General features: G+C 43.1%; 2 protein-coding genes across 5 annotated transcripts in view; one reads left to right on the plus strand and one right to left on the minus strand.

Annotated features, from left to right (window-relative positions):
* Window positions 1–6,208, minus strand: part of LOC109897245 (protein cramped-like) — a 44,584-nt gene extending 38,376 nt beyond the window's left edge. The window contains exons 1-3 of one of the 4 annotated variants that reach the window (XR_004211252.1): window positions 4,853–5,047; window positions 4,136–4,488; window positions 1,718–1,923 (exon numbers count right to left, since the gene is read on the minus strand). Coding sequence is in view for 3 of the 4 variants with exons in the window: in XM_020491784.2 (XP_020347373.1) it covers window positions 1,718–1,923; window positions 4,136–4,488; window positions 4,853–4,902 (609 nt within the window). In the remaining variant the exon portion in view is untranslated. Of the gene's footprint in view, window positions 1–1,717; window positions 1,924–4,135; window positions 4,489–4,677; window positions 4,789–4,852; window positions 5,048–6,082 lie in introns of those variants that run through there. The other 3 variants (XM_031833791.1, XM_020491784.2, XM_031833790.1) reach the window with 3 other exon arrangements.
* Window positions 6,209–7,999: 1,791 nt separating this feature from the next.
* Window positions 8,000–21,196, plus strand: LOC109898244 (jupiter microtubule associated homolog 2-like). Its single transcript, XM_020493141.2, has 5 exons — window positions 8,000–8,186; window positions 9,222–9,370; window positions 18,957–19,102; window positions 19,219–19,267; window positions 19,504–21,196. The coding sequence occupies exons 1-5, from the start codon at window positions 8,131–8,133 to the stop codon at window positions 19,740–19,742; spliced, it is 639 nt and encodes a 212-aa protein (XP_020348730.1). The 5' UTR covers window positions 8,000–8,130; the 3' UTR covers window positions 19,743–21,196.
* The last annotated feature ends 3,810 nt before the right edge of the window (window positions 21,197–25,006 follow it).

A 25,006-nucleotide genomic window follows, 5' to 3' on the forward strand; every position in this document is an offset into this window, starting at 1 on the left:
TCTTGCTAAACAAGGGCAATGGACGCGGTGGGAAGGCCTGGAGAGGAGAAAGATCAACTGGAGTGAGCTTTGGCAAATGGAGGCAAGCAACATCAGCTTCATCATAAGAGCTGTTTATGATGTGCTTCCATCACCAAAGAAATCTACATCAATGGTATGGCGAGGACTCGACCTGCCCCCTCTGCCCAGCTCCAGCGACTCTCAGGCATATAATGACAGGTTGCAAGACCAGCCTCTCACAAGGCCGCTACACCTGGAGGCACAATCAGGTCCTCAAGAGCCTGGCTGCAGCACTTGAGACCAAGAGGAGTGCAACCAATTCATTACCTCCAAAAACAAGCAATCCCGTCAAAACAACAACATTCATCCGGGAGGGACAGAAAAGGCCCAAGTATCCTCCTACGAAGCAAGAAACTGGACACCTAGCCATGGCCCGGGACTGGAAGATGCTTGTCGATATTGGCCAGCAACTAATTTTTCCATCTGAGGTTGCTTCTACCAACCTTAGGCCAGACATGGTACTCTGGTCCCATTCACGAAAGGCTGTGTACATCATAGAGCTCACAGTCCCGTGGGAAAACTCTGTTGAAGAGGCCTACGAGCGTAAGAAACTGCGTTACACAGAGTTGACAGCAGACGCAACTCAGCGTGGCTGGAATGCAAAAGTCTGGCCAGTCGAAGTGGGATGCAGAGGATTCGTGGCTTCTTCCACCATCAGGTTGCTGAAAGAACTTGGAATCCATGGACAGGCTCTGCGGCAGACCGTCAGAGCAGTTTCTCAAGCAGCTGAAAGAGGCAGCCAGTGGATCTGGATCAAACGGAAGGACCCTTGGTGGGCTATAACTTCATGACCCCCCACCCCCACCTGAGAACCCAATTCAGATCCCTCCAACTTGAGGAGGGCATATGAGGTATGCAGTCAGCTGTAGGGCTGGCTCAGGGAAGAGGACGCCCCTGCCTTGCATAGTCCCGTGGGACATCTTAATTGGGCATGGGACACAAACTAAGGCTTGATCAACCTTTAGCTGGCCACCTTTGATGAGGGTGTTTAGTGATTAAAGGCCGAAACACCCACTGATTCGAAGGCACACTACTGAGGATGTGTCCCAAAATTGACATCTTAACCCAGTCTAAGAAATAAACCTCCCATGCCACTCTGTCAACATCACGGCAAATCTCATGTGAGTGCATTCCATCTATTGGCACAATGGACAGTTTTTAACATCTCGTCCCGTGTTTTATGATTCCTGGCTAGTTAGATAGCCAAGGTACCATGTTATGCACATTTGGATGGCGCAGGAGAGATGCTTCAAAGGTAGGATGCATATGCCTAATCAATGTAATTCTGAATCAGTTTAGTAGTATATCAAAGTAATCAGACCAAATATTTTACTAAATGTAACTTAAGACTATGTAGATGCTTTGCTTCAAATAGTAAAGTAAAACGGTTTTAACTTCTTACAAAAATACTAAAGCACGCCCCACAATATTACTTAAAAGTTCCTATCTAGCTATTATTAAACACGATATTCGAATGAGTCCAGGAAAGGCACTAAAAATAAAATAAGTGTTATTTTTATGAAGTAGCTCATAAAAAATAAAAAAAGCTATTTGGAAAAAAAACATTAGCTGTATTTTTCAGACATTGTCTTCAGATGCACAGGCGCTTCCACTGCACCTATACTTATATTTCGTACTACTCAACAAGTTGACTTACCTCGTAGAGCCCTTCGAAGAAGCTGTTCTTGTCCTCTGCACTCCAGGACTCCCACTGTCTCCTGGGTCTCTTCTGGCTGCCCACTGGCTCCTCCTTGTCCCCGGGTCCTTGGCCTCGAGGGGCAGCCTTGCCCGAGGGCCCCGTAGGGCCTGACGTCGAGCCAGACTGACCAGACGATACCTGGTGAAAGGGACCATTCTCTGAACCTGTGTGAGAGAGAGGGTGAGGAAAAGTACACTGAACAAAAATATAAACCGCAACAAATAAAATTTGATTTGTCACAAGCACCAAATAAACTCAGCAAAAGATACATCCCTTTTTCAGGACCCTGTCTTTCAAATATAATTCGTAAAAATCCCAAAACTTAAGGTCTTCATTGTAGAGGGTTTAAACACCGTTTCCCATGCTTGTTCAATGAACCATAAACAATTAATGAACCATAAACAATTAATGAACATGCACCTGAGGAACGGTCGTTAAGACTAACAGCTTACAGACGGTAGGCAATTAAGGTCACAGTTATGAAAACGTAGGACACTAAAAGAGGCCTTTCTACTGATTCTGAAAAACAACCAAAAGAAAGATGCCCAGGGTCCCTGCACATCTGTGTGAACATGCCTTAGGCATGCTGCAAGGAGGCATGAGGACTGCAGATGCGGCCAGGGCAATAAATTGCTATGTCCGTACTGTGAGACGCCTAAGACAGAGCTACAGGGAGACAGGACAGACAGCTGGTCGTCCTCGCAGTGGCAGACCACGTGTAATCAACAAACCGCTCGCCCACATGACGCCTTATAACGCCACATAACTGCCCAGTACAGTTGAAACCGGGATTAATCCGTGAGGGGCACTTCTCCAGCATGCCAGTGGCCATCGAAGGGAGCATTTGCCCACTGAAGTCGGTTACGACGCTGAATTGCAGTCAGGTCAAGACCCTGGTGAGGACGACGTGTACGCAAGATAAGCTTCCCTGAGATGGCTTGTGCAGAAGATATTCAGTTGTGCAAACCCAGTTTCATCAGCTGTCCTGGTGGCATTTTATTATCCCCGACGACTTCCCTCATTAACATTGCCCCTAACATGAATTTCTTTTAACTAAATATGCAGGTTAAAACAATATATACTTCTGTGTATTGATTTTAAGAAAGACATTGATCTTTATGGTTAGGTACATTTGTGCAACGACAGTGCTTTTTTCGACAATGCGCTTTTGTTAAATCACCCGTTTTGGCGAAGTTGAAGTAGGCTGTGATTCGATGATAAATTAACAGGTGTAACGGATGTGAAACGGCTAGCTAGTTAGCGGTGGTGCGCGCTAAATAGCGTTTCAAACAGTGACGTCACTTGCTCAGACCTTGAAGTAGTGGTTCCCCTTGCTCTGCAAGGGCGGTGGCTTTTGTGGAGCGATGGGTAACGATGCTTCGTGGGTGACTGTTGTTGATGTGTGCAGAGGGTCCCTGGTTCGCGCCCAGGTATGGGCGAGGGGATGGTCTAAAGTTATACTGTTACACAGGCACCCCATTGATTATTTGCAACACAGGACAAGCTAGTTAAACTAATAATATCATCAACCATGTGTAGTTAACTAGTGATTATGTTAAGATGGCTTTTTTTATATGTAAGTTAAATGCTAGCTAGCAACTTGCTGCACTTGCGTAACAGGTGGTCAGCCTGCCACGCAGTCTCCTCGTGGAGTGCAATGTAATCGGTCATAATCGGCGTCCAAAAATGCAGATTACCGACTTATGAAAACTGCCATGCCGATTAAAATCGGCCGACCTCTAGTCCCTACGCCTATAGCAACAGAGGAGATAGAGACCAATAGCTTTAAAAATAAAAAGAACTGGTTAGAATGCCTGTTTTAGCACAAACAGTCAGACTGAGGCCAGGGTGTCACAACATCATAAGGCCTGCAATGAGGAGTGGAGCGAAGTTCCAAAAACAACATGTGAGGCTGGCTTGGAGCAACACTGGCCGCCACCTCAATGTGCAAGTCAGGAGAGACAGACACACAACCCAATCCTCGACAACAGAGTGAGCACTGCTTCTAAAAAATATGTTGAGTTATAATTATTTTATGTTGAGTAGTATTCCAATACCACAAAATGGGCATTCAATCAAATATTAATTAAAATGCTGACATCCCACATCCGTCTCGCTCTCATAAGCAATAATATGGGAAGGCCTCACAACTTGAATGCAATTAAGTGTTTTCCACGCTCCTGCCTCTAAACAATTAGTGTCCCTTTTGTATAGATAGGGGCAGCATAAACGAAATATCCTGCATTCAAAACACTGACCATCACTAATAGATGGACCTAGCTACTTTTGCCAACTACAAACGGGGAGTAGAGGGATGGGGTACTCCTATAACACATAAAACAGGTGACCCCGGGCACAAACACTTTCACAGCATACCTTTCGATTTCGCCCCGTTGTGACCACTGATAGTTGGGGCGATGGAATCCTTCCGGATTCGTTTGCTCGGGGGTCGAACGCTGGATCTCAGAAAATGATGCTGGTCGTGACTCCGTGCTGTCGAGGACCGGGGCTGTTGGCTCGAGCAAGGTCCAGACGGGTTCGATACGGAGGTGGTAATAACCGGTGCTGAACTGGTGCAGCCCGTAGTTGATAGAGTATGGATTTCCATTCCGTCTCTCTTTGTACTTCGCTCATCGCTCCCCTGATCTCCGCTCTCCTCGTCACAACCGTCAAGCTTTCTGCCGGAATTATTCGTGTCATCGACACCGTCTTTAAGCCCAACTGTCATCCTGGCAAAACAATCAATACAAATGTTTTACATTTAAAAGACATCACAACGCAAATCAACTTTAAAAAGACGACGTTCGTTCTCTCAACATGGCCGCCGCTGCTGGTTTCAAATCCCCTCAGTCCAATCGACACACGAACATTGTCTGCATGTTTTCATTTACATTTTGAAAGCTAAAATATTACTATACCTTGTTCGTGTGTTTTTGTTAGTCATCTTAAACTTCTAACAGTTTACATGGGTTTATTTTTATCCGAAATTCAAATGCGAGCGCCCCTGAGTTTAGCGCCCGCTGAAACGACAACGTAAAACCTTTCTATACAATCGACCTCTATTTAAAGTACTTCTTTATCAGACAAGGTTACCCATTTTCATGCTCTTCGACAGCAGACAATGTCTTCTTTCTTTTCACCATAGACCCGACGGTTTTGGTATGCAACAGTATATAAAATTGGGCATATTCAAAGCATGAACAGGGTCTAGCCGCGACTATCTTCACCTCGCTCAAGCTGTGACTGAATTTAACACTGCGCAGCTCAACTGTTCACTATCCGAGTACCACACTCTTACTCTCAATTTATTGCCGTAGACGAGCTTAAATATTTGACCAAACATTTAACTATATAACATGCTTCAAACGCTCAAAATAATTAATCTGAATAAACTAGCAGGTTTTAGTTTTTACTACAGCCACAAAAGAGCATAGAACGCTCGCAGTCTCAATTTTGCTTCACCCCCTCAGCTCCAGAATTGTTGTTTTCAACATTGATGTTTGACGACATTATGTTAACTGCATAAAAAAAGTTGCTTCTGATATGAACTCAGCTTTAGAAAGCAACAGCGGATACCACAAGCACTCGAACCAATAGAATATTGAGTGTTCAACTACAACAATATCTAATCCATATATACATAGAGCAGACACTGCATTTAACTTAAGTTGCAAGATACATATTACTTCTAACATGCACTGATACAGGTGTTTCATCTCTTTAGACGTCTTCAAATATTTTGAGGAAAGAAACATTACTACTGTAGCTACAACTTTAAACAACTGTCACGTCTCAAACATACACCCTAAATTCTTTGAAATTCATTCCCATGCAGGGAAACAAGACACATTACTGTGTCAGATGTATGTGTTCTCTAAATCATGATTGTCCAACCTAATGAGAACTCTTAAAACTCAAACAAATTTAGAAAATATTTTTTACTGCAGAAATATGAGTAGCTAATTGAATAATCTATCGTTTGTTTAAATGATTGCTTTATTCTGTGGTTGCTATCCTCACCTCAGCTGATAGATCAGTAGACAGAATCAGCTGTTATCTTTCCACTCGTAACCCGTGTCATTTCTATAGGTAAATTTTAGGAGGAGCGGGATACACACTTCAAAAAGCAACTAACGTTACACTGGTGCTAGCTACTAGCTAACGTTACTAGCTAAATTAACTTGGGTGATGTGCGGCCAAAACCTAGTCAACTAATGATACTTGATAGCAAAGGAATAGTCTGAAGCACAAATTCACACGAAATTATGCACAGTATTGCATTCAGTTGCAGTGAGACAAAGATGAAGCAATTCACAAAATTACCTTGTCTTGACTTTTGTGTTCACGACTTCATGAGGAAACGTGCAAACTAAACCAACTCCGATTGACAGCCCTCTCGTGCACAAGCACGCCCACTCCAACTCAAAAACAAATCTCCTGATTAGTCAGTTGAGGGAGAAAGACATATGATTGACATCCAAGAGCTCCAATTGTTGATGATAAAAGAGGATGCAAAATGAACCAATTGGATATCTCAATCAACAGTGTGTTGGTTGCGCGGGGAGTCATTTTACATTGGCCCTGCCAAAATATGTGACGTCATCGGGCGACAGCAAGGAGGAGTGCCCACACAAATCGAACATTTTGACAACAATGCAGCATGGTGCTTCGTCGAAACACAAAAAAATCCTAAAATAAACGTTTGAATTTTCTATCTCGTTTCCATTGGGAAGGCAGATTAATTGTTTTTATAAAAATCAACCACTTTCGCATTGGAAAACCTAGAATCCGTGGTTGCCGTGGAGGTCGCCCAGGCAGAATGCTCTAAATATGATATATAATTGAATAGTTTTAGGTGTTTTTTTCACTCTTTTTAAATCAACTTTTATTTTGTTAGCTAATTAAGTTTTGATGTTATATATATTGACCCACAGCAGTGCAAGACTGTCAAGTCAGTTATTTTACTAACTGAACTGAGAAGCTAGCTGTTTAGCTAGTTAGCTGTTTAGCTAGTTAGCTGTTTAGCTAGTTAGCTGTTTAGCTAGTTAGCTGTTTAGCTAGTTAGCTGTTTAGCTAGTTAGCTGTTTAGCTAGTTAGCTGTTTAGCTAGTTAGCTACTGTAGCTGTTTGTGTTTTTATTTGAAACAACGAGATGGCAGAGGCCTTGTAGACTGTTGAATAGGGCAGAGGATCACAACATTTCTCCCACAATGGTTTATTTCAAGGGCTATTCCAGCTAACTAGTGAGCTTCAAGCACCCTAAACTAGTGGCTGTATGGCTTCACCCAGGTGTGTATTTCGGGGAGGATTTACCAAGGAGTCTACGACAGGGGATGGCAAGAGGTGTCCTGGTTTCGGATTTGTTTCCCCCCTGATCAACCCTTTATCTGGGCCTCAGTCAGAAGAGACGTGGACCTAGTGGGTGAGGGTGGTGCGCATGGATAGTGGATTGGACACAGGATGTGACCTGGTGGACTTCCACCTGCCTCTGCTCTGTGGATGACCATGGAAGATCGTCCAGACATAAATGTCAATGGGCTCACTGAAGTGTTTTGTTGTTTGAAAGAGCTACTTTGAGACGTGTGTTTAATTATGTCATTTTTGTTTTGAGCCGACTCGCCGTCCAGAGCCCGGAACTTGTTGGCTCAAGCCCTGGAGGCAGCCCGGTTCCAAATCGAATGCAATCAACTTTTAGCCAGTACCAAAAACACGCCGACACGGGCGCCCGGATGAGATGAATCGAACCCCTTCATCTGCAAAGTTGGGTATAGCAATGGGACATATAATTCTAATTTAGTTTAGATCGATTTCTATGGTATGTTCCCCGCCTAGAACAAACATCACACGCGCCACCAATGTACTCAATTCAAAACAAGGGGCGTTATTGGCACGGGAAACGCAGGTTTACCTTAGCAAATGGAAGAGATAAAACAAAAGTGAAATAAACAAAAAATGAACAGTAAACCTTACACTCGCAAAAGTTCCCACTATTTTAACTTTACTACCATGAAATACTGCTACATAACCTGGAACCGTTTCAAGTTAAAATGTTAGTTCACTTTCCAGTTATGGAAATACCGCTCAAAGTCCGGGCGAGTAAACCGCCTGCACCCAATATGACAGACAGGCGGAAAGCCAAATCACAATGGAAAGAGGGCGTTATCTTTAGTAATTTAACCAATGAAATTAGTCACACCTTTCGACTGATAACGCTTTTGACCATTGAGGCTCTTCCCATTGCTGGCTCGTCCTATCGAGTGGGCGGGGCTTTTCCCGGTTTCGGAAGGGCAACACGCAACCAACCAACAAAACTTTTAAAAGATTGAGCTAGCTACGACATTAATTTCCTCTCTCACGAAGACAGTCATCACAATGACTTCGACGAACATGTTTTCAGGACTCGATAATGGCGCAAAGCCAAGTTCAAGGTAACACAAAATTTCATCCACAGGTTTTATTTGCAGCAGGCAAAATTCAAGTAACTAGCTGGCTATGTTCCTGAAAGCTACCCCTTATGCTCATTGGCCTGTAAGCAGTTAGCTAGCTAGATGGCACTTTGGTGATACTAACGTTAACTAGTTATAAGACAATTTAGTGGTAAAATGTTTATTCCGTTTTGTCAGTAGTAAACTTTTCGTTTGGTAACAGCTAGGTAGCTTCTATGGGCATTGGGTTTTTTTCTGCGCTGCGGAAATGGAAGCTTGTGGAATTCTTTATTTTTTTTATTTTTTTTGGACGGTGTAGCCAGCGATATGACTGATGCTCATTGCATTTTCCAAACAGACACAGTCACCCACACCCCGTTTACAACAACCTATTTCTAAAAAGTAAGTGTAATTGGGCATATTTAACTTTTTTTTGCGCGGTCAACTATGGTTGTCTAACCCCTCTGCGAACATCCCAAGAACAGCCATCTAACGTTAACTGGCTAAATATGTGTTCTGTGTTGAGTTGTGATCAGCTAACGTTACACAACTAAATGTGACTTTTAAACAGTTTATTTAGGTCAGTAGGCCTATGTAGCCTACAGTCATACTGTAGAACATTTAGCAGCTAATGTGGCCACAGCCACCATTTGTGGCCTGTCTTTATATAAGAAGTTGTGCATGCTGCATATTCTATTCCTAGATTTGGCTATATACACGTTTTCATTATGGAACATTCTCAAATCATATTATCCCAGGCGCTGCCTGCCTTTGTGTATGATGAATGCTGACAGTAAAGTTTGGCCTACAGGCTTTATACTCTACATCAGTGGTTCCCAAACAGGGGTACAAGGAAGCCATAGTGTGTTTTGCCTATCCACAGGGGGTACTTGAGAAGACTCATGAGACCATAGGCCTGCTGGTAAAGCACATGAGGGGGGTACTCCAGGCACAACAAATTTAATTTGGTGGTACAGTAACCAAAAAAGTTTGGCAACCACTACGTGAACCAACATGATTCTGATGCTTCCTTTTCAGAGTCCTGCGTCCCCCCGGAGGTGTCTCCAGCGACCTGTTCGGTGGCTATGAGGGAGAAGCAGCTGCTTCGAGACGGCCCCACAAGATGGCCTCCAACCTTTTCGCCCCACCAGAGCCCCAGGGTGTCATCAGGCGAACCAACCCCCCAGGTGAGAGAGAGGACCTTTACTGGGCATACAAATTCCCCTTTCACACTACTGGGCTGAATTGATCAAAGCTTTTTTGCTCATGCCTGGTTATGCATCCAAACATTGGGTGGCAGTCTGTGTTCTTTTAGTCCTTAATACAGAATTAAAGGTTACGCATCCACCATAGATGTTGGAACTATGATAGAAAGGACTGTGAAAGGAAAATATCAGAGCCAGGAAAGTTCAGGTTGGTGTGGAAAGGGAATATGCGTCCTATGTCTTCCTACAAGGTGTGAGGGCCCCTGACTGGACAGGCAACGGCTGCCCTCCCTGGTTCTGGAGCTGTCAGAGCCTTTTCAGGTCTATGTGGTGTGAAAACTGCCACTAAGGTGCTACGTTAGCATTTAAGGTTAAAAAATGAGCCATTGATAAGTGTTAACTTACTCACCATTTCTTCCCCAAATCATGTTTGGATTGTGTTGACATGCTGCAGTGCGTGTGTTTGATAAGGGCAACAGGTCACATATATTTTTTCTGGTGACTAAAGTGTCACAAGACTCAACCAGCCAAATCAAATTTATTTTGTCACATACACATGTTTAGCAGATGTTATTGCTGGTGTAGTGAAATGCTTGTGTTTCTAGCTCCAACAGTGCAGTAATATCTAAAAATTCACAACAAAACACAATACATACAACCTAAAAGTAAAATAATGGAATTAAGGAATATATAAATATTAGGACGCGCAATGTCAGTGGCATTGATTAAAACACATTAGAATAGAATAGAGTATATACATATGAGATGAGTAAAGCAAATTGATGTAAACATTATTAAAGTGACTAGTGATTTCAAGTCTTTGTAGATAGGGCAGTAACCTCTAACGTGCTAGTGATCGCTTTTTAACAGTCTGGTGGCCTTGAGATGGAAGCTGTTTTATCAGTCTCTCGGTCCCAGCGTTGCACCTAGACTGACCTCGCCTTCTGGATGATAGCGGGGTGAACATGTTGTTGCTCAGCTGGTTGTTATCCTTGATGATCTTTTTGACCTTCCTGTAGGTGTCCTGGAGGGTGGGTAGTTTTCCCCCATTAATGCGTCGGGCAGAACGCACCACCCTCTGGAGAGCCTTGCGGTTGTGGGCGTTGCAGTTGCTGTACCAGGCGGTGATACAGCCCGACAGGATGCTCTCAATTGTGCATCTGTAAAAGTTTGTTAGGGTTTTGGGTGACAAGTGAAATTTCTTCAGCCACCTGAGGTTGAAGTGGCGCTATTGTGCCTTTTTCACCACACTCTGCCTGGGTGGACCATTTCAGATTGTCAGTAATGTGTATGCAGAGGAACTTGAAGCTTCTATTCTAGCCTAGTAACAATCAGTAGTAGGCCGTTGTCGTTCCATGCAGTGAAATAACTGAGTGCTCAAGATCCACAGCTCAGCCTCTTCATTGTTGAGTCCAGTGTAGGATTACACCCTGGCCAGGCTTTCCGTTAGCTGGTAAATGCTGTCTTTTGGCAAAAAAAATAAGTGACAAGCCGATAAAGTAATTGGTTCCCGGCCAAACTGTCCGGAATTTTTTGTCCATTGGAAACCATGCTGATAATCCTGTTTCCAGAGTATAGACGAATTCAAGATCATACCTTCTTGAGGACAAAGTAACGAGGCTGATGCACATCGCAAGCTCCTCCAAGGAGTTGAACAATTTGACTTCCCACAGCAATGGCTAACTTTGAGCAGGCCAAGGTCTGCCGAAACACTAGTAAATAAGATGCAAATTGTGTTTTTTAGGCCCAGCCCTATCAGTCCTGCTGCCACCATAGGCAAGATATACTGCCCCTGTGTCGCATAGTGTAAAGATTTGAAATTGATTGACTAGACTAATGATGTGTATCATGCGCAATTGGTGCAATTCAATTTAGCAGCACATGGAAATCAAACATCGTTTCCAACTATTCACATCAGTTGCAATCACTAGGCGGTCAATTGCCTATAGTGGAAACAGACTTAGCCACGTACAGTGCTTTCCGGAAGTATTCCGACCCCTAGACTTTTTCCACATTTTGTTACGTTACATCCTTATTCTAAAATCGGGTAAATTGTATTTTTCCCCCTCATCATTCTACACACAATACCCCATAATGACAAAGGCAAAAAAACTGAGCTTGAGAAATGTTTGTTAAAAATAAGAAAGCGGAAATACCACATTTACATAAGTATTCAGAACCTTTACTCAGTACTTTGTTAAAGCGTCTCTGGCAGTGATTACAGCAACGAGTCTTCTTCGGGTATGACGCACACCTGTATTTGGGGGGTTTCTCCCATTCTTCTCTGCCGATCCTCTCAAGCTCTGTTAGGTTGGATGGGGACCGTTGCTGCACCATGTTTTCAGCTCTCGCCAGAGATGTTCGATCAGTTTCAAGTCCAGGCTCTGGCTGGGCCACTCAAGGATATTTAGAAACCTGTCCCGAAGCCACTCCTGCATTGCCCTGGCTATGTGCTTAGGGTTGTTGTTCTGTTGGAATGTGAAACTTGACACCAGTCCTGAGGTCCTGAGCGATCTGGAGCAAGTTTTCATCAAGGATCTCTGTACTTTGCTCAGTTCACCTTTTCCTCGATCCTGACTAGTCTCAGTCACTGTTGCTGAAAAACTTCCCCACAGCATGATGCTGCCACCACCAAGCTTCACAGTAGGGATGGTTCCATGTTTCTTCAAGATGTGACGCTTGGCATTCAGGCCAAAGAGTTCAATCTTGGATTCAACACACCAGAGAATCTTGTTTCTCATGGTCTGAGATCTTTAGGTGCCTTCTGTCAAACTCCAAGTGGGTTGTTGTTTTTTATTATTTTTTTACTGAGGAGTGGCTTCTGTTTGGCCAATTTTTGGTACCGTTCTCCAGATCTGTGCCTCGACACAATCCCGTCTGAGCTCTATGGACAATTCCTTTGACCTCATGGCTTGGTTTTTGCTCTGACATGCACGGTCAACTGTGGGGGCCTTATATAGACAGGTGTCTCTTTCCAAATGATGTTCAATCAATTGAATTTACTAAAGGTAGAAACATCTCAAGGATGATCAATGGAAGCAGGATGCACCTGAGCTCAATTTTGAGTCTCATACCAAAGGGTCTGAATTAGGGCTCGGCGACATGGCCAAAATATCAAGGTATTTTTCATTTTTTTTAATGGTATTTCATGTTTTTGATCAACAGTTCTAAATTTGCTTTATGTGTAGTGCGTGACCATAGGGTGGCGTATGTACAGTGGGGCAAAAACGTATTTAGTCAGCCACCAATTGTGCAAGGTCTCCCACTTAAAAAGATGAGGCCTGTAATTTTCATCATAGATACACTTCAACTATGACAGACAAAATGAGAAAAAAAAATCCAGAAAATCACATTGTTGGATTTTTTATGAATTTATTTGCAAATTATGGTGGAAAACGTATTATTATTGACCAAATACTTATTTATCTCAATACTTTGTTATATACCCTTTGTTGGCAATGACAGAGGTCAAACGTTTTCTGTAAGTCTTCAAGGTTTTCATACACTGTTGCTGGTATCTTGGCCCATTCCTCCATGCAGATCTCCTCTAGAGCAGTGATGTTTTGGGGCAGTTGCTGGGCAACACGGACTTTCAACTCCCTCCAAAGATTTTCTATGGGGTTGGTATCTGGAGACTGGCTAGGCCACTCCAGGACCTTGAAATGCTTCTTACGAAGCCATTCCTTTGTTGCCCGGGCGGTGTGTTTGGGATCATTGTCATGCTGAAAGACCCAGCCACGTTTCATCTTCAATGCCCTTGCTGATGGAAGGAGGTTTTCACTCAATCTCACAATACATGGCCCCATTCATTCTTTCCTTTACACGGATCAGTCGTCCTGGTCCCTTTGCAGAAAAACAGCCCCAAAACATGATGTTTCCACCCCCATGCTTCACAGTAGGTATGGTGTTCTTTGGATGCAACTCAGCATTCTTTGTCCTCCAAACACGACGAGTTGAGTTTTTACCAAAAAGTTATATTTTGGTTTCATCTGACCATATGACATTCTCCCAATCTTCTTCTGGATCATCCAAATGCTCTCTAGCAAACTTCAGACGGGCCTGGACATGTACTGGCTTAATCAGGGGGAAACGTCTGGCACTGCAGGATTTGGCGGCGTAGTGTGTTACTGATGGTAGGCTTTGTTACTTTGGTCCCAGCTCTCTGCAGGTCATTCACTAGGTCCCCCCCGCGTGGTTCTGGGATTTTCGCTCACCGTTCTTGTGGCCATTTTGACCCCGGGGTGAGATCTTGCGTGGAGCCCCAGATCGTGGGAGATTATCAGTGGTCTTGTATGTCTTCCATTTCCTAATAATTGCTCCCACAGTTGATTTCTTCAAACCAAGCTGCTTACCTATTGCAGATTCAGTCTTCCCAGCCTGGTGCAGGTCTACAATTTTGTTTCTGGTGTCCTTTGACAGCTCTTTGGTCTTGGCCATAGTGGAGTTTGGAGTGTGACTGTTTGTGGACAGGTGTCTTTTATACTGATAACAAGTTCAAACAGGTGCCATTAATACAGGTTCCTCTTAAAGAAGTTGTTACAGGTCTGTGAGAGCCAGAAATCTTGCTTGTTTGTAGGTGACCAAATACTTATTTTCCACCATAATTTGCAAATGAAGTCATCAAAAATCCTACAGTGTGATTTTCAGGATTTTTTTTCTTCTAATTTTGTCTGTCATAGTTGAAGTGTACCTATGATGAAAATTACAGGCCTCATCTTTTTAAGTGGGAGAACTTGCACAATTGGTGGCTGACAAAATACTTTTTTGCCCCACTGTATATATACCACACACAGAGATACTTTTTTTGTGAATTTTACACTGCCATGATATGGGCAAAAATAATTGGCCTTAGGTTAAAAATAATGTTTATTTAGATTAAAGCACTTGGGTGAACTTTTGGAATTGTGGAAATGGAATGTTTTTTAAATAATTTTATATTTAGAATATAAATAATAGTGAGCACTTTAAATACATTGTCTGACATGACAATGAAAAATGCCATGGACGAGTTCTTGTGACAGGGTAGGAACCGAAGTGATGTTCAGTGTTTTTATATGGGATCTTATCATCTTTGGCTACATTAAGTCTTTATTCATATAGCCAACATATTCATGCTTTGCCTATTCCTCTTTGATTTCGGAGATACTGTTGCACAAACATGCTGATTTAAGCCTCCACCAGTACTAACTAATATCAGGTTGTTTTAGCTAGCTACGTTTGCTCCGACTCAGTACTTTTACTTAGCTAGCAGGCAAATTTTTATAATTATAGAACTCTTGTGGATTTATATTAAGATCAAAGTGGAAACAACACCGTTGTCATCAACATTTTTGCATGTGCTGTATTGACCATGCAGATTGAACGAAAGTGTCATGGTCAAGCAACAACAAATGTGCTCCTTGAGTGACAGGTGGGACTAGGTCCGTGTTGAAAGCGGCATGGAGAGGGGGATAGCGGCGAGTAATGACTCAAGTAGAGTAAACTATAAAAATGGACGTTACACACGGCATATCACATTTAACAAACCAAACATTCAAATACCGTTATAGAAGGTACAGTAAAAACCCAAATCTGTCTGTGCATAAATACTTGTGCATAAATGCCCGTGTGTATATAGTAAAATACAGTATACTGCCCAGCCCTAGTCTGAATACTTATGTAAATAAGGGATTTCTGTTTTTTATTTTATAAATACATTTGCAAAAACTTCATTAAAAAAACTTTGCTTTGTCCTTATGGGGTATTGGGGGGGATTGATTACATTTTTGAATAAGACTAACATAAGAAAATGTGGGAGAGGGCAGCTGGTCTGAATTCCTTCCGAATGCATTGTATACCCCCCCCCCCCTCCCCCAAATTACAATAAACACAACATTTATTAACATCTTCCAGTAGAACTGTGAAGTGTGCGTTATCATTGGAGCTTTGGAAAAAGTGCTTTCATAAATACTTGCCGTGTGCCTTGTTTCACAGGAGCATTGTAAATATACAGCAATGTTTGTGTACAGCGATGTTTTGTAATTTATTAGGCATGAACATTTTAAATTGGGCATAAAGGAAATTCAAATAAGAGGCCCAAATTGTATTTGAAAACAGTGGTTTTGTTATTTTTTAAAGTGTTCTTACAAGTAGCCTATAGGACAGGCAATTTGCAAATTACACCGATTAAAAAATATAAACGCAACATGTAAAGTGTTGGTCCCATGTTTCATGAGCCGAAATAAGATTCCAGAAATGTTCCATATGCACAGATTTTCTCTCAAATGTGGCACACAAATTTGTTTCCATCCCTGTCAGTGAGCATTTAATCTTTGCTAAAATAATCCATCCACCTGACAGGTGTGTCATATCAACAAGCTGACTAAACAGTGTGATCATTACATAGCCGTGTCTGAATCCTGGCTTAGGAAGGCCACCCAAAATTTCCACCCCATCTACAACAAATTGGATGTAGTCTATCACAGTGCCATCTGTTTTGTCACCAAAGCCCCATATACTACCCACCACTGCGACCTGTATGCTCTCGTTGGCTGGTCCTCGCTACATATTCGTCGCCAAACCCACTGGCTCCAGGTCATCTACAAGTCTTTGCTAGGTAAAGCCCTGCCTTATCTCGGCTCACTGGTCACCATAGCATCGCCCACCCGTAGCACACTCTCCAGCAGGTATACATCACTGGTCATCCCCAAAGCCAACACCTCCTTTGTCCGCCTTTCCTTCCATTTCTCTGCTGCCAATGACTGGAACGAACTGCAAAAATCCCTGAAGCTGGAGACTCAGATCTCCCTCATTAACTTGAAGCATCATATCCCTCTAGTGGTGTGGGTGCTGTGCTTTGGCAAAGTGGGTGGGGTCATATCCTGCCTGGTTGGCCCTGTCCAGGGGTATAGTCGTACGGAGCCACGGTGTCTCCCGACCCCTCCTGTCTCAGCCTCCAGTAATTATGTTGCAATAGTTTGTGTTGGGGGCTAGGGTCAGTCTGTTATATCTGGAATATTTATCCTGTCTTATCCGGTGTCCTGTGTGAATTTAAGTGTGCTCCCTCTAATTCTCTCTCGTTCTCTTCTTTTGGAGGACCTGAGCCCTAGAACCATGCCTCAGGACTACCTGGCCTGATAACCCCTTGCTGTCCCCAGTCCACCTGGCCTTGCTGCTCCAATTTCAACTGTTCTGCCTTCGGCTATGAAACCCTGACCTGTTCACCAGATGTGCTAACCTGCTGTTTTCGACTCTCTCTCTCTCTCTACCTACCGCACCTGCTGTCTCTAACTCTGAATGATCGGCTTTGAAAGCCAACTGACATTTACTCCTGAGGTGCTGACCTGCAGCACCCTCTACAACCACTGTGATTATTATTATTTGACCCTGCTGGTCATCTGTGAACGTTTGAACATCTTGCCCATGTACTGTTATAATATTCACCCGGCACAGGCAGAAGAGGACTGGCCACCCCTCATAGCCTGGTTCCTCTCTAGATTTCTTCCTAGGTTTTGGCCTTTCTTGGGAGGTGTTCCTAGCCATTGTGCTTTTACATCTGCATTGCTTGCTGTTTCAGGTTTTAGGTTGGGTTTCTGTATAGCACTTTGTGACATCAGCTGGTGTAAAAACAGCTTTTATAAATAAATGTGATTGGTATTTTTTATCCATTCCCCTACATTTAAAAAAAAAATGGCTGAATCTGTGACCAAACGATATCTGTATTCCCAGTCTTGTGAAATCCATAGATTGTGCCTCAACCTCCAAATCGATCCCGCTCCAGAGTACAGGCCTCGGTGTAACGCTCATTCCTTCGACGATTGGTGAAGACTTAATCGCAACTCGTCAGTGAAGAGCACTTTTTGCCAGTCCTGTCTGGTCCAGCGACAGTGGCTTTATGCCCATAGGCAATGTTGTTGCCGGTGATGTCTGGTGAGGACCTGCAACAGGCCTACAAGCCCTCAGTCCAGCCTCTCCCAGCCTATTGCAGACAGTCTGAGCACTGATGGAGGGATTGTGCATTCTTGGTGGGACTTGGGCAGTTGTTGCCATACTGTACCTGTCCCGCAGGTGTGATGTTCAGGTGTACCGATCCTGTGTAGGTGTTACACGTGGTCTGCCACTGCGAGGACGATCAGCTGTCCATCCTGTCTCCTTGTTGCGCGGTCTTAGGCGTCTCACAGTACGCACATGGCAATTTATTGCCCTGGCCACATCTGCAGTCCTCATGCCTCCTTGCAGCATGCCTAAGGCACGTTCACGAACATGAGCAGGGACCCTAGGCATCTTTCTTTTGGTGTTTTTCAGAGTCAGTAGAAATGCCTCTAGTGTCTTAAGTTCTCATAACTGTGACCTTAATTGCCTACCGCCTGTAAGCTGTTAGTGTGTTAACGACCGTTCCACAGGTGCATGTTCATTCATTGTTTATGGTTCATTGAACAAGCATGGGAAACAGTGTTTAAACCCTTCACAATTTAATATCTGTGAAGATTTTTTTTTTTTTTTTTTAATAGTTTAACATTTTTATTTATTTTTGAAAGACAGGGTCCTAAAAAAGGGCATTTCTTGTTTTGCTGAGTTAATGAACTATAACTCAGTCAAAACTTTAAACTTGTGTTTTATATTTGTGTTCAATGTATATTATACTGATATTATATAAGTTTTATTACTATGGAGGTGACTTGTTCTTCTAGACTAAATGTTTTCTTTTTTCAACTGTTCCATTTATGATTTATAGCAGGGATGAAGATGCAACGGGCACATGATGTTTGGTATAAGAATGTCATTTTTTTTATCACAAATGTACTTGCTAATTTCTATTAAGATTAATTACAATAATCTAAATGGGATTTTGAGTACCATAGGTGGACGCCCTAATGCGGTACACACACGATGCATATGGATGTCCGGTAAATTAAAACCTCTGCAGCCGAATTTTCTTAATGGTGACTGAGATTTTCATTAGTTAAATGAAGTTTGGGCCACATGTAATCTAGTGACATCACATGACTGGATCAATATGTCTATATTGAGGCCAAGGGTCAGAGATGGTTAAATAAAAAAGTGTTATCATGAGTTTCTATTGTCTCTCTGCACATCGAGCTGGTTTGTCTTCCAGTTTTCAGCCCTTCTGCCTCTTGTAGAATGTTCTAGAAGGAATTATGACGGCATACTCCCAGATATTGAAATGTTATCTAACTGAAATGTAATGCCTCATGTCAGTCCAGGCTGTGCAACAAGCTCTTCACCATAACTGTAGAATAATGAGGGTAGGACTGGGCTTTGTGTGTGGAGGTTTGTGGCCTGGTTCAATTTGGTTGGAGTGGGTACAGTCGTCATGTTGCCAGTAATTGGTCAGTTGAGAAGTGAAAATTCTATAGAAATGTTAATCACAAAAAAAGTGGTTTGGGGTGTGGAGATTTGACTTCTGTCTTTTCCTCAATGCCTTCAATAATGTTCACCTTTAATGCCTTGTGTAAATTAGTTTGTTCTTTCTGTATTCTATTCTAAGGCGTTGACAGCGCCATTTTACCAGGTCAAATTCCTGGTGCATGTAAAAAAACAACATTTGATTCCCTGTCCTTCAATGTAGGGGGTAAAAGCAGTGGGATATTTGGTTCTCCAGATGCCCCAGCCGAGCAACGGAGACCCGTACCCTCAGGCGGCAACACCAGCAACATCATCTGGGGGCTAGAGAGCGCCCCTCCCTCTGACAAAGCCCATTCCAACAAGCCAAAGGTAATCCAGACCATCCTTGTCCCCCAGTCTCTCCTATTCCAAATCACTAATGGTTATGGATTTCTAATTTGCATGATGTATAGGCTATATTGACATGTTCTCCCTATTATTCCTAGGACAACATTTCTGTGGGTCAAAGTCCCATGCCCATACCTGAGCCCCCAGGTGAGTTTGACACGGATAATGGATTCTGGATACCACTTTACAGCCCGCTGTCTGCCAGGCAGTTACTAGAAATGTCCTGTTGACCAAGATGATAATAATAATAATAATAATAATGACTTAATAATTGCATAATTATTCATTACTAATCGGTTTCGACACCAAGTCTTATGTACCATTTGGTACCAGGTAAAGCTAACTCGTTTTCTCTCTTATCCCTCTCTCCCTTTCCATCTCAGCTCCTCTCCTGAAGGAGAGCCCGGCCAAGGAGGTGAAGGAAGAGAACGTTGCCTCCCCTCCCCCCACTCCCACCAAAGCAGCGGTGGAGACTGCGCCTGCTCCCTCAGCCAAGAAGCCAGAGGCCTGCCTTAGTGAGCTCTCACTGAAGGACCACGAGCCCCACCTCGGCCCCCGCCCCCGCTCCCACAACAAGGTCCTTAACCCCCCAGGAGGGAAGTCTAGTGTGGTGTTCTACTGAGCCAGCTCCTCCATCCCATCTCTATTCATGTATGCATCACAAATGGCACCTTATTCCCTATATAAGTAAGTAACCCTTGTCCGAGCCAGAACGGCACGTAGGGCAGAAGCCCATCTCTTGTTTCTGTAGAGTGAGGCTGCTTGATGTACAAGTACACCCCCTGGACAGGACAAGTTTATGGTCCCTGGTCAAAATTAGTTGACAGTATAGGAAACAGGGAGCCATTTGGGATACAAACCATGCACACAACTTTTCTCTGTTCTGTTCATTTTCCCTTTTCACTCTGTCCTTCCATGTTTTGCACTTTCTTAATCTAACCCATTCTTGACCTAACCTCCCCCTGTTCATTTTAGATTATGTTGCTATCAAGCAGGAAGAAAATAATCTCAATCATTTTTACAGGCTAAATTCCTGTCCAATCATTCAAAATTTCCAATTCATTGCAAGGGTACTATTTCTTGCTGGAAATGTTATTTTTTGTATTACATGGTTTTAAATGTTATTGTGTTGATTACAAAGGTTAATTTAGTCAGAATCACTGGCATCTATTTGTAATTCCGAGTGACTCAGCAGTGTATCTTTGTCGGCATTGAGATCTGTTTGTTGCCCATGCAAACGGTTGTCATAGTAAGCCCTTAATTGATCAAAATCCCTCTTTACTCTGTTTGTTAACAGTAACAGGTATCCCTATCATGCTCATTCTGTTTTCCATTTCATCACACTCCTTTTCTCTCCACTAATAATCAAACCTATCTTGAGTTTCAGCAGCCAGAAACAAACTCCTGTTCAGGGGGAAAAAAAGAAACAAATCGACTAACTAATCATGTACCCATGATGTACTGCCCACCCCCAAAGTTCTGTGGAAGAAATTCCACTATGATTTATCTCCCATGCAAATGGCTGAATGTGTTGTGGTTGTTCCCTGCTCTGTTACCATTGCTTGCTGTTATCAGAGGTTTGTATCCACTCGGGGAGGCCTCTGTTTTAAATTAAAACGTCTGCTGTACACAATTGAACTCTGGAATAGTAAATGACTGGTCAAAATACGGATGGGGACTTGGGAGACCCTAAGGAACCCCTAGCCACCCATACACCGCACCACGTTCCAGGCTGCCTGTCGTGCACCATTTCTTACAACGCCTGGAGAAGCGTTTTTAGCATGTCAGTAACCAGTATGGCTAGTTTCTCGTCAACGTATAAACCTTTTATGACTTGTGTAAATCTGAGTTCAGCATATATTAAAGGTGCGTGATGACTTAGTGCAAATAAACATGTATTTTGCCATTAAATTCCCCAAACTGGCCGGTTTGTAGGCAGTCTGGAACGCGCCCCGGTTCAAGGTCTCCTGGTGCCATCTTAACCCCTGAGTGTTGGAGTGCCTGGCAGGCAAAGTTCACAGCAGAGGAAAAGCAAAAATAACCTGTGTTGCAATAAAACTTATTTTCAGACTATCATCTTTTGTCTATTTTGCTGTTTTCAGGGCTTAGGTATTGGTGGTGTCAATATATTGATTAAATAATGGAATCTTTGCCGTTTCAGCCTAAGGGTTGTATTTATTCGTGCACACTGTAGCAAAGGTTTTGCAGCGAAAAACTAGTTATTTTTAGTTCAGGTAGTCAGTTCCTTCATTTTGGCCCATTTTTTTCCATTTTAGTGTTTAGTGAATACAAACCAGATGAATACATTGGGAGGGTTCATCCTCTGTTAGCTTTTTGAAATGGCATATCTGGCACACCCCTTATATTGTAGGTGTTGTCAATATTCTGACTGGAATTTCCATCATGACATTTCTTGCAGTCAATGATTCTTTAGTTTGTTCAATCAACCTTGAACAACTATAAAATGAAAGTACTTTGATTTACATGTGATCGTTTTTATTGCCGTATATTTCTGCTGTATGCTGATTTACCCTTGTGTAATGTCAAGGCATGCTTGAATATTCTAAACACAAACTAGGCCTTTATCACTATAATATAATCACATGTATTTTTGCCCCACACTTAGTGATGCCTTTGTGGCTCTGCTCATGGCCTTTGACTTCTGTTGGAGTAAGACAGTTCCTCTCACATGATACATGTCTCATGGAGTTACGCTGGCCACCCTCAAGTGAATAGAGGCAGTCTAACACGTCTGCTTGGCCTTGGGAATTTGGGCTGCTTTTGAGATCAATTGAGAGAGTTTACAACTTATTTCCATCCACTGTCAGTACAATTGTACATGTTTGGCATTATGACATGACAAGGAGTTGCATGATGGCACAAACATACTGGTATCCAGACTCGCCACAAGGAGGATATAGTTCCAACTTGGACCACAAGAGGGTGCTGCTTTACAATACAAGGACTTTGACGAATAAGGCTGAACCGGTGGAGGAAGGGAAGGACCATCCCCAGTGAATTTAATTTAAAAAAATAGTGTCGATGTGACTAATGTGATGACGTATTTAGCGCATCAACTATGTTTAATGGTTATCAAATTTATCATGTAACAACTCATTGGGAATTTGGGGCACCATGGAATAAGTTGTTTTAATGAGTTACCATCTGAATTAAACTCAAGATTACATGTATTACATGTATCAATAAGTCACATCAACCGTTCTCATATCAGTCTCATTCTGAAGGTTGCAGACTTCTTGCAGGAATGCAAACTAGTACCTTTCCTCGAAATTTGCCGTTTTGATTCCAAAATAGGTGGCCTACATGATTCCGTTATTTTTTTTGGGGGGGGGGGCTTTGGTGTGCAAACGAGTGATGCACGTATTGGACCAATACTGGCTGTATCCAAGGCTCAGCCAATCGTTCACATAATGCAGCACGGCGCTGACGTTTTTTCCAAGATGGCATAGCAGTTCAGATGTCTTTTGTCCTCGTCTCGTCCTCGTTTTGTCCATGCCTCTCCATATATATATATATATAAACAACTTTTTTCACATACATTTTTTAAATTTTCCATCAACTCATCTTCAAAACACTCCTGCAACCCGCCTCACCAATTTATATTTATAAAAAAGTATTATTTACCTCAAATCTGTAATCCTCCAAGAAGCTAGCCAGAAACTCCAAGAAGCTAGCCAGAAACTAGCCAGAAGCTAGTTCAGAAGCTAGTTAGCTTCTTTACTGGCAAATCGTTAGTATTCAGCTAACCACGGTTTGTGGTCATCAGCTATCCTTTAGCTCGAAAATCTATCGCCAGTTTTGTACGGCGCAGCGCGGCTCGGAACGGAACCAATTTTTCTCTCCGTCCCTGGATTTCAACCGCTCTCTGGACATTCATACCTGGATCTCACAGCTAGCTAGCTGCTATCCGTGTGACTCGGCTTTCGTCGATTCCGGAGCAAACATCAATTATTCCGGAGCTTAGCCGGCTCCGTCAATCACTCCTGAGTTCCATCAATCACTCCTGGGCTGCAGTCACCTATCCGGACACGTTTTGCTGCCTACGTGGTGCCCCACCGGGCCTTCACAACTGGACTGCCGACGTTATCTACCCGAAGGAGTTATCCGGCTGGCTCCTCCGTCGCGACGTTACCTGAACGCCCATCTGCGGCCTGCTAACCGTTAGCTGTCTTATCGGCTGCTATCTGAATAGACAATCGGACAATTTATTTATTTATTGTTATGTTTTCTTCTTGGGCCTCTATAACTATTGTTTTTATTTTTGTTGTGTGATTTGGATTAATCCCCTCTACCACACGGAACCCCACTAATCTACTGACGGAACGCAAGAGGTGGCTAATAACAGACCTCCATCCTATGCTAGCTTGCTACCGATGGCCTGGCTAGCTGTCTAAATCGCCGTGACCCCCAACCAACCTCTCCACTCACTGGACCCTTTTGATCACTCGACTAAGCATGCCTCTCCTTAATGTCAATATGCCTTGTCCATTGCTGTTCTGGTTAGTGTTTATTGGCTTATTTCACTGTAGAGCCTCTAGTCCTGCTCACTATACCTTATCCAACCTATTAGTTCCACCACCCACACATGCAATGACATCTCCTGGTTTCAATGATGTTTCTAGAGACAATATCTCTCTCTTCATCACTCAATACCTAGGTTTACCTCCACTGTATTCACATCCTACCATACATTTGTCTGTACATTATACCCTGATGCTATTTTATCGCCCCCAGAAACCTCCTTTTACTCTCCGTTCTAGACGACCAATTCTTATTGCTTTTAGCCGCACCCTTATTCTACTCCTCCTATGTTCCTCTGGCGATGTAGAGGTGAATCCAGGCCCTGCAGTGCCTAGCTCCACTCCTATTCCCCAGGCGCTCTCTTTTGACGACTTCTGTAACCGTAATAGCCTTGGTTTCATGCATGTTAACATTAGAATCCTCCTCCCTAAGTTTGTTCTATTCACTGCTTTAGCACACTGCCAACCCGGATGTTCTATCTGTGTCTGAATCCTGGCTTAGGAAGACCACCAAAAATTCTGAAATTTTAATTCCAAACTACAACATTTTCAGACAAGATAGAACTGCCAAAGGGGCGGTGTTGCAATCTACTGCAAAGATAGCCTGCAGAGTTCTGTCCTACTATCCAGGTCTGTACCCAAACAATTTGAACTTCTACTTTTAAAAATCCACCTCCTCTAAAAACAAGTCTCTCACCGTTGCCGCCTGCTATAGACCACCCTCTGCCCCCAGCTGTGCTCTGGACACCATATGTGAACTGATTGCCCCCCATCTGTGAACTAATTGCCCCCATCTATCTTCAGAGCTCGTGCTGCTAGGCGACCTAAACTGGAACATGCTTAACACCCCAGCCATCCTACAATCTAAATTTGATGCCCTCAATCTCACACAAATTATCAATGAACCTACCAGGTACCTCCCCAAAGCCTTAAACACGGGCACCCTCATAGATATCATCCTAACCAACTTGCCCTCTAAATACACCTCATTGCCTGCATCCGTAATGGGTCAGCGGTCAAACGTCCTCCACTCATCACTGTAAAATGCTCTCTGAAACACTTCAGCGAGTAGGCCTTTCTAATCGACCTGGCCGGGGTATCCTGGAAGGATATTGATCTCATCCCGTCAGTAGAGGATGCCTGGATATTTTTTTTAAATGCCTTAAATGCCTTCCTCTTAAATAAACATGCCCCATTCAAGAAATTTAACAGATATAGCCCTTGGTTCTCCCCAGACCTGACTGCCCTTAACCAACACAAAAACATCCTATGGCGTTCTGCATTAGCATCGAACAGCCCCCGTGATATGCAGCTGTTCAGGGAAGCTAGAAACCATTATACACAG

The sequence above is a fragment of the Oncorhynchus kisutch genome, linkage group LG10 (assembly GCF_002021735.2).
Source record: "Oncorhynchus kisutch isolate 150728-3 linkage group LG10, Okis_V2, whole genome shotgun sequence".
Lineage (NCBI taxonomy): Eukaryota > Metazoa > Chordata > Actinopteri > Salmoniformes > Salmonidae > Oncorhynchus > Oncorhynchus kisutch.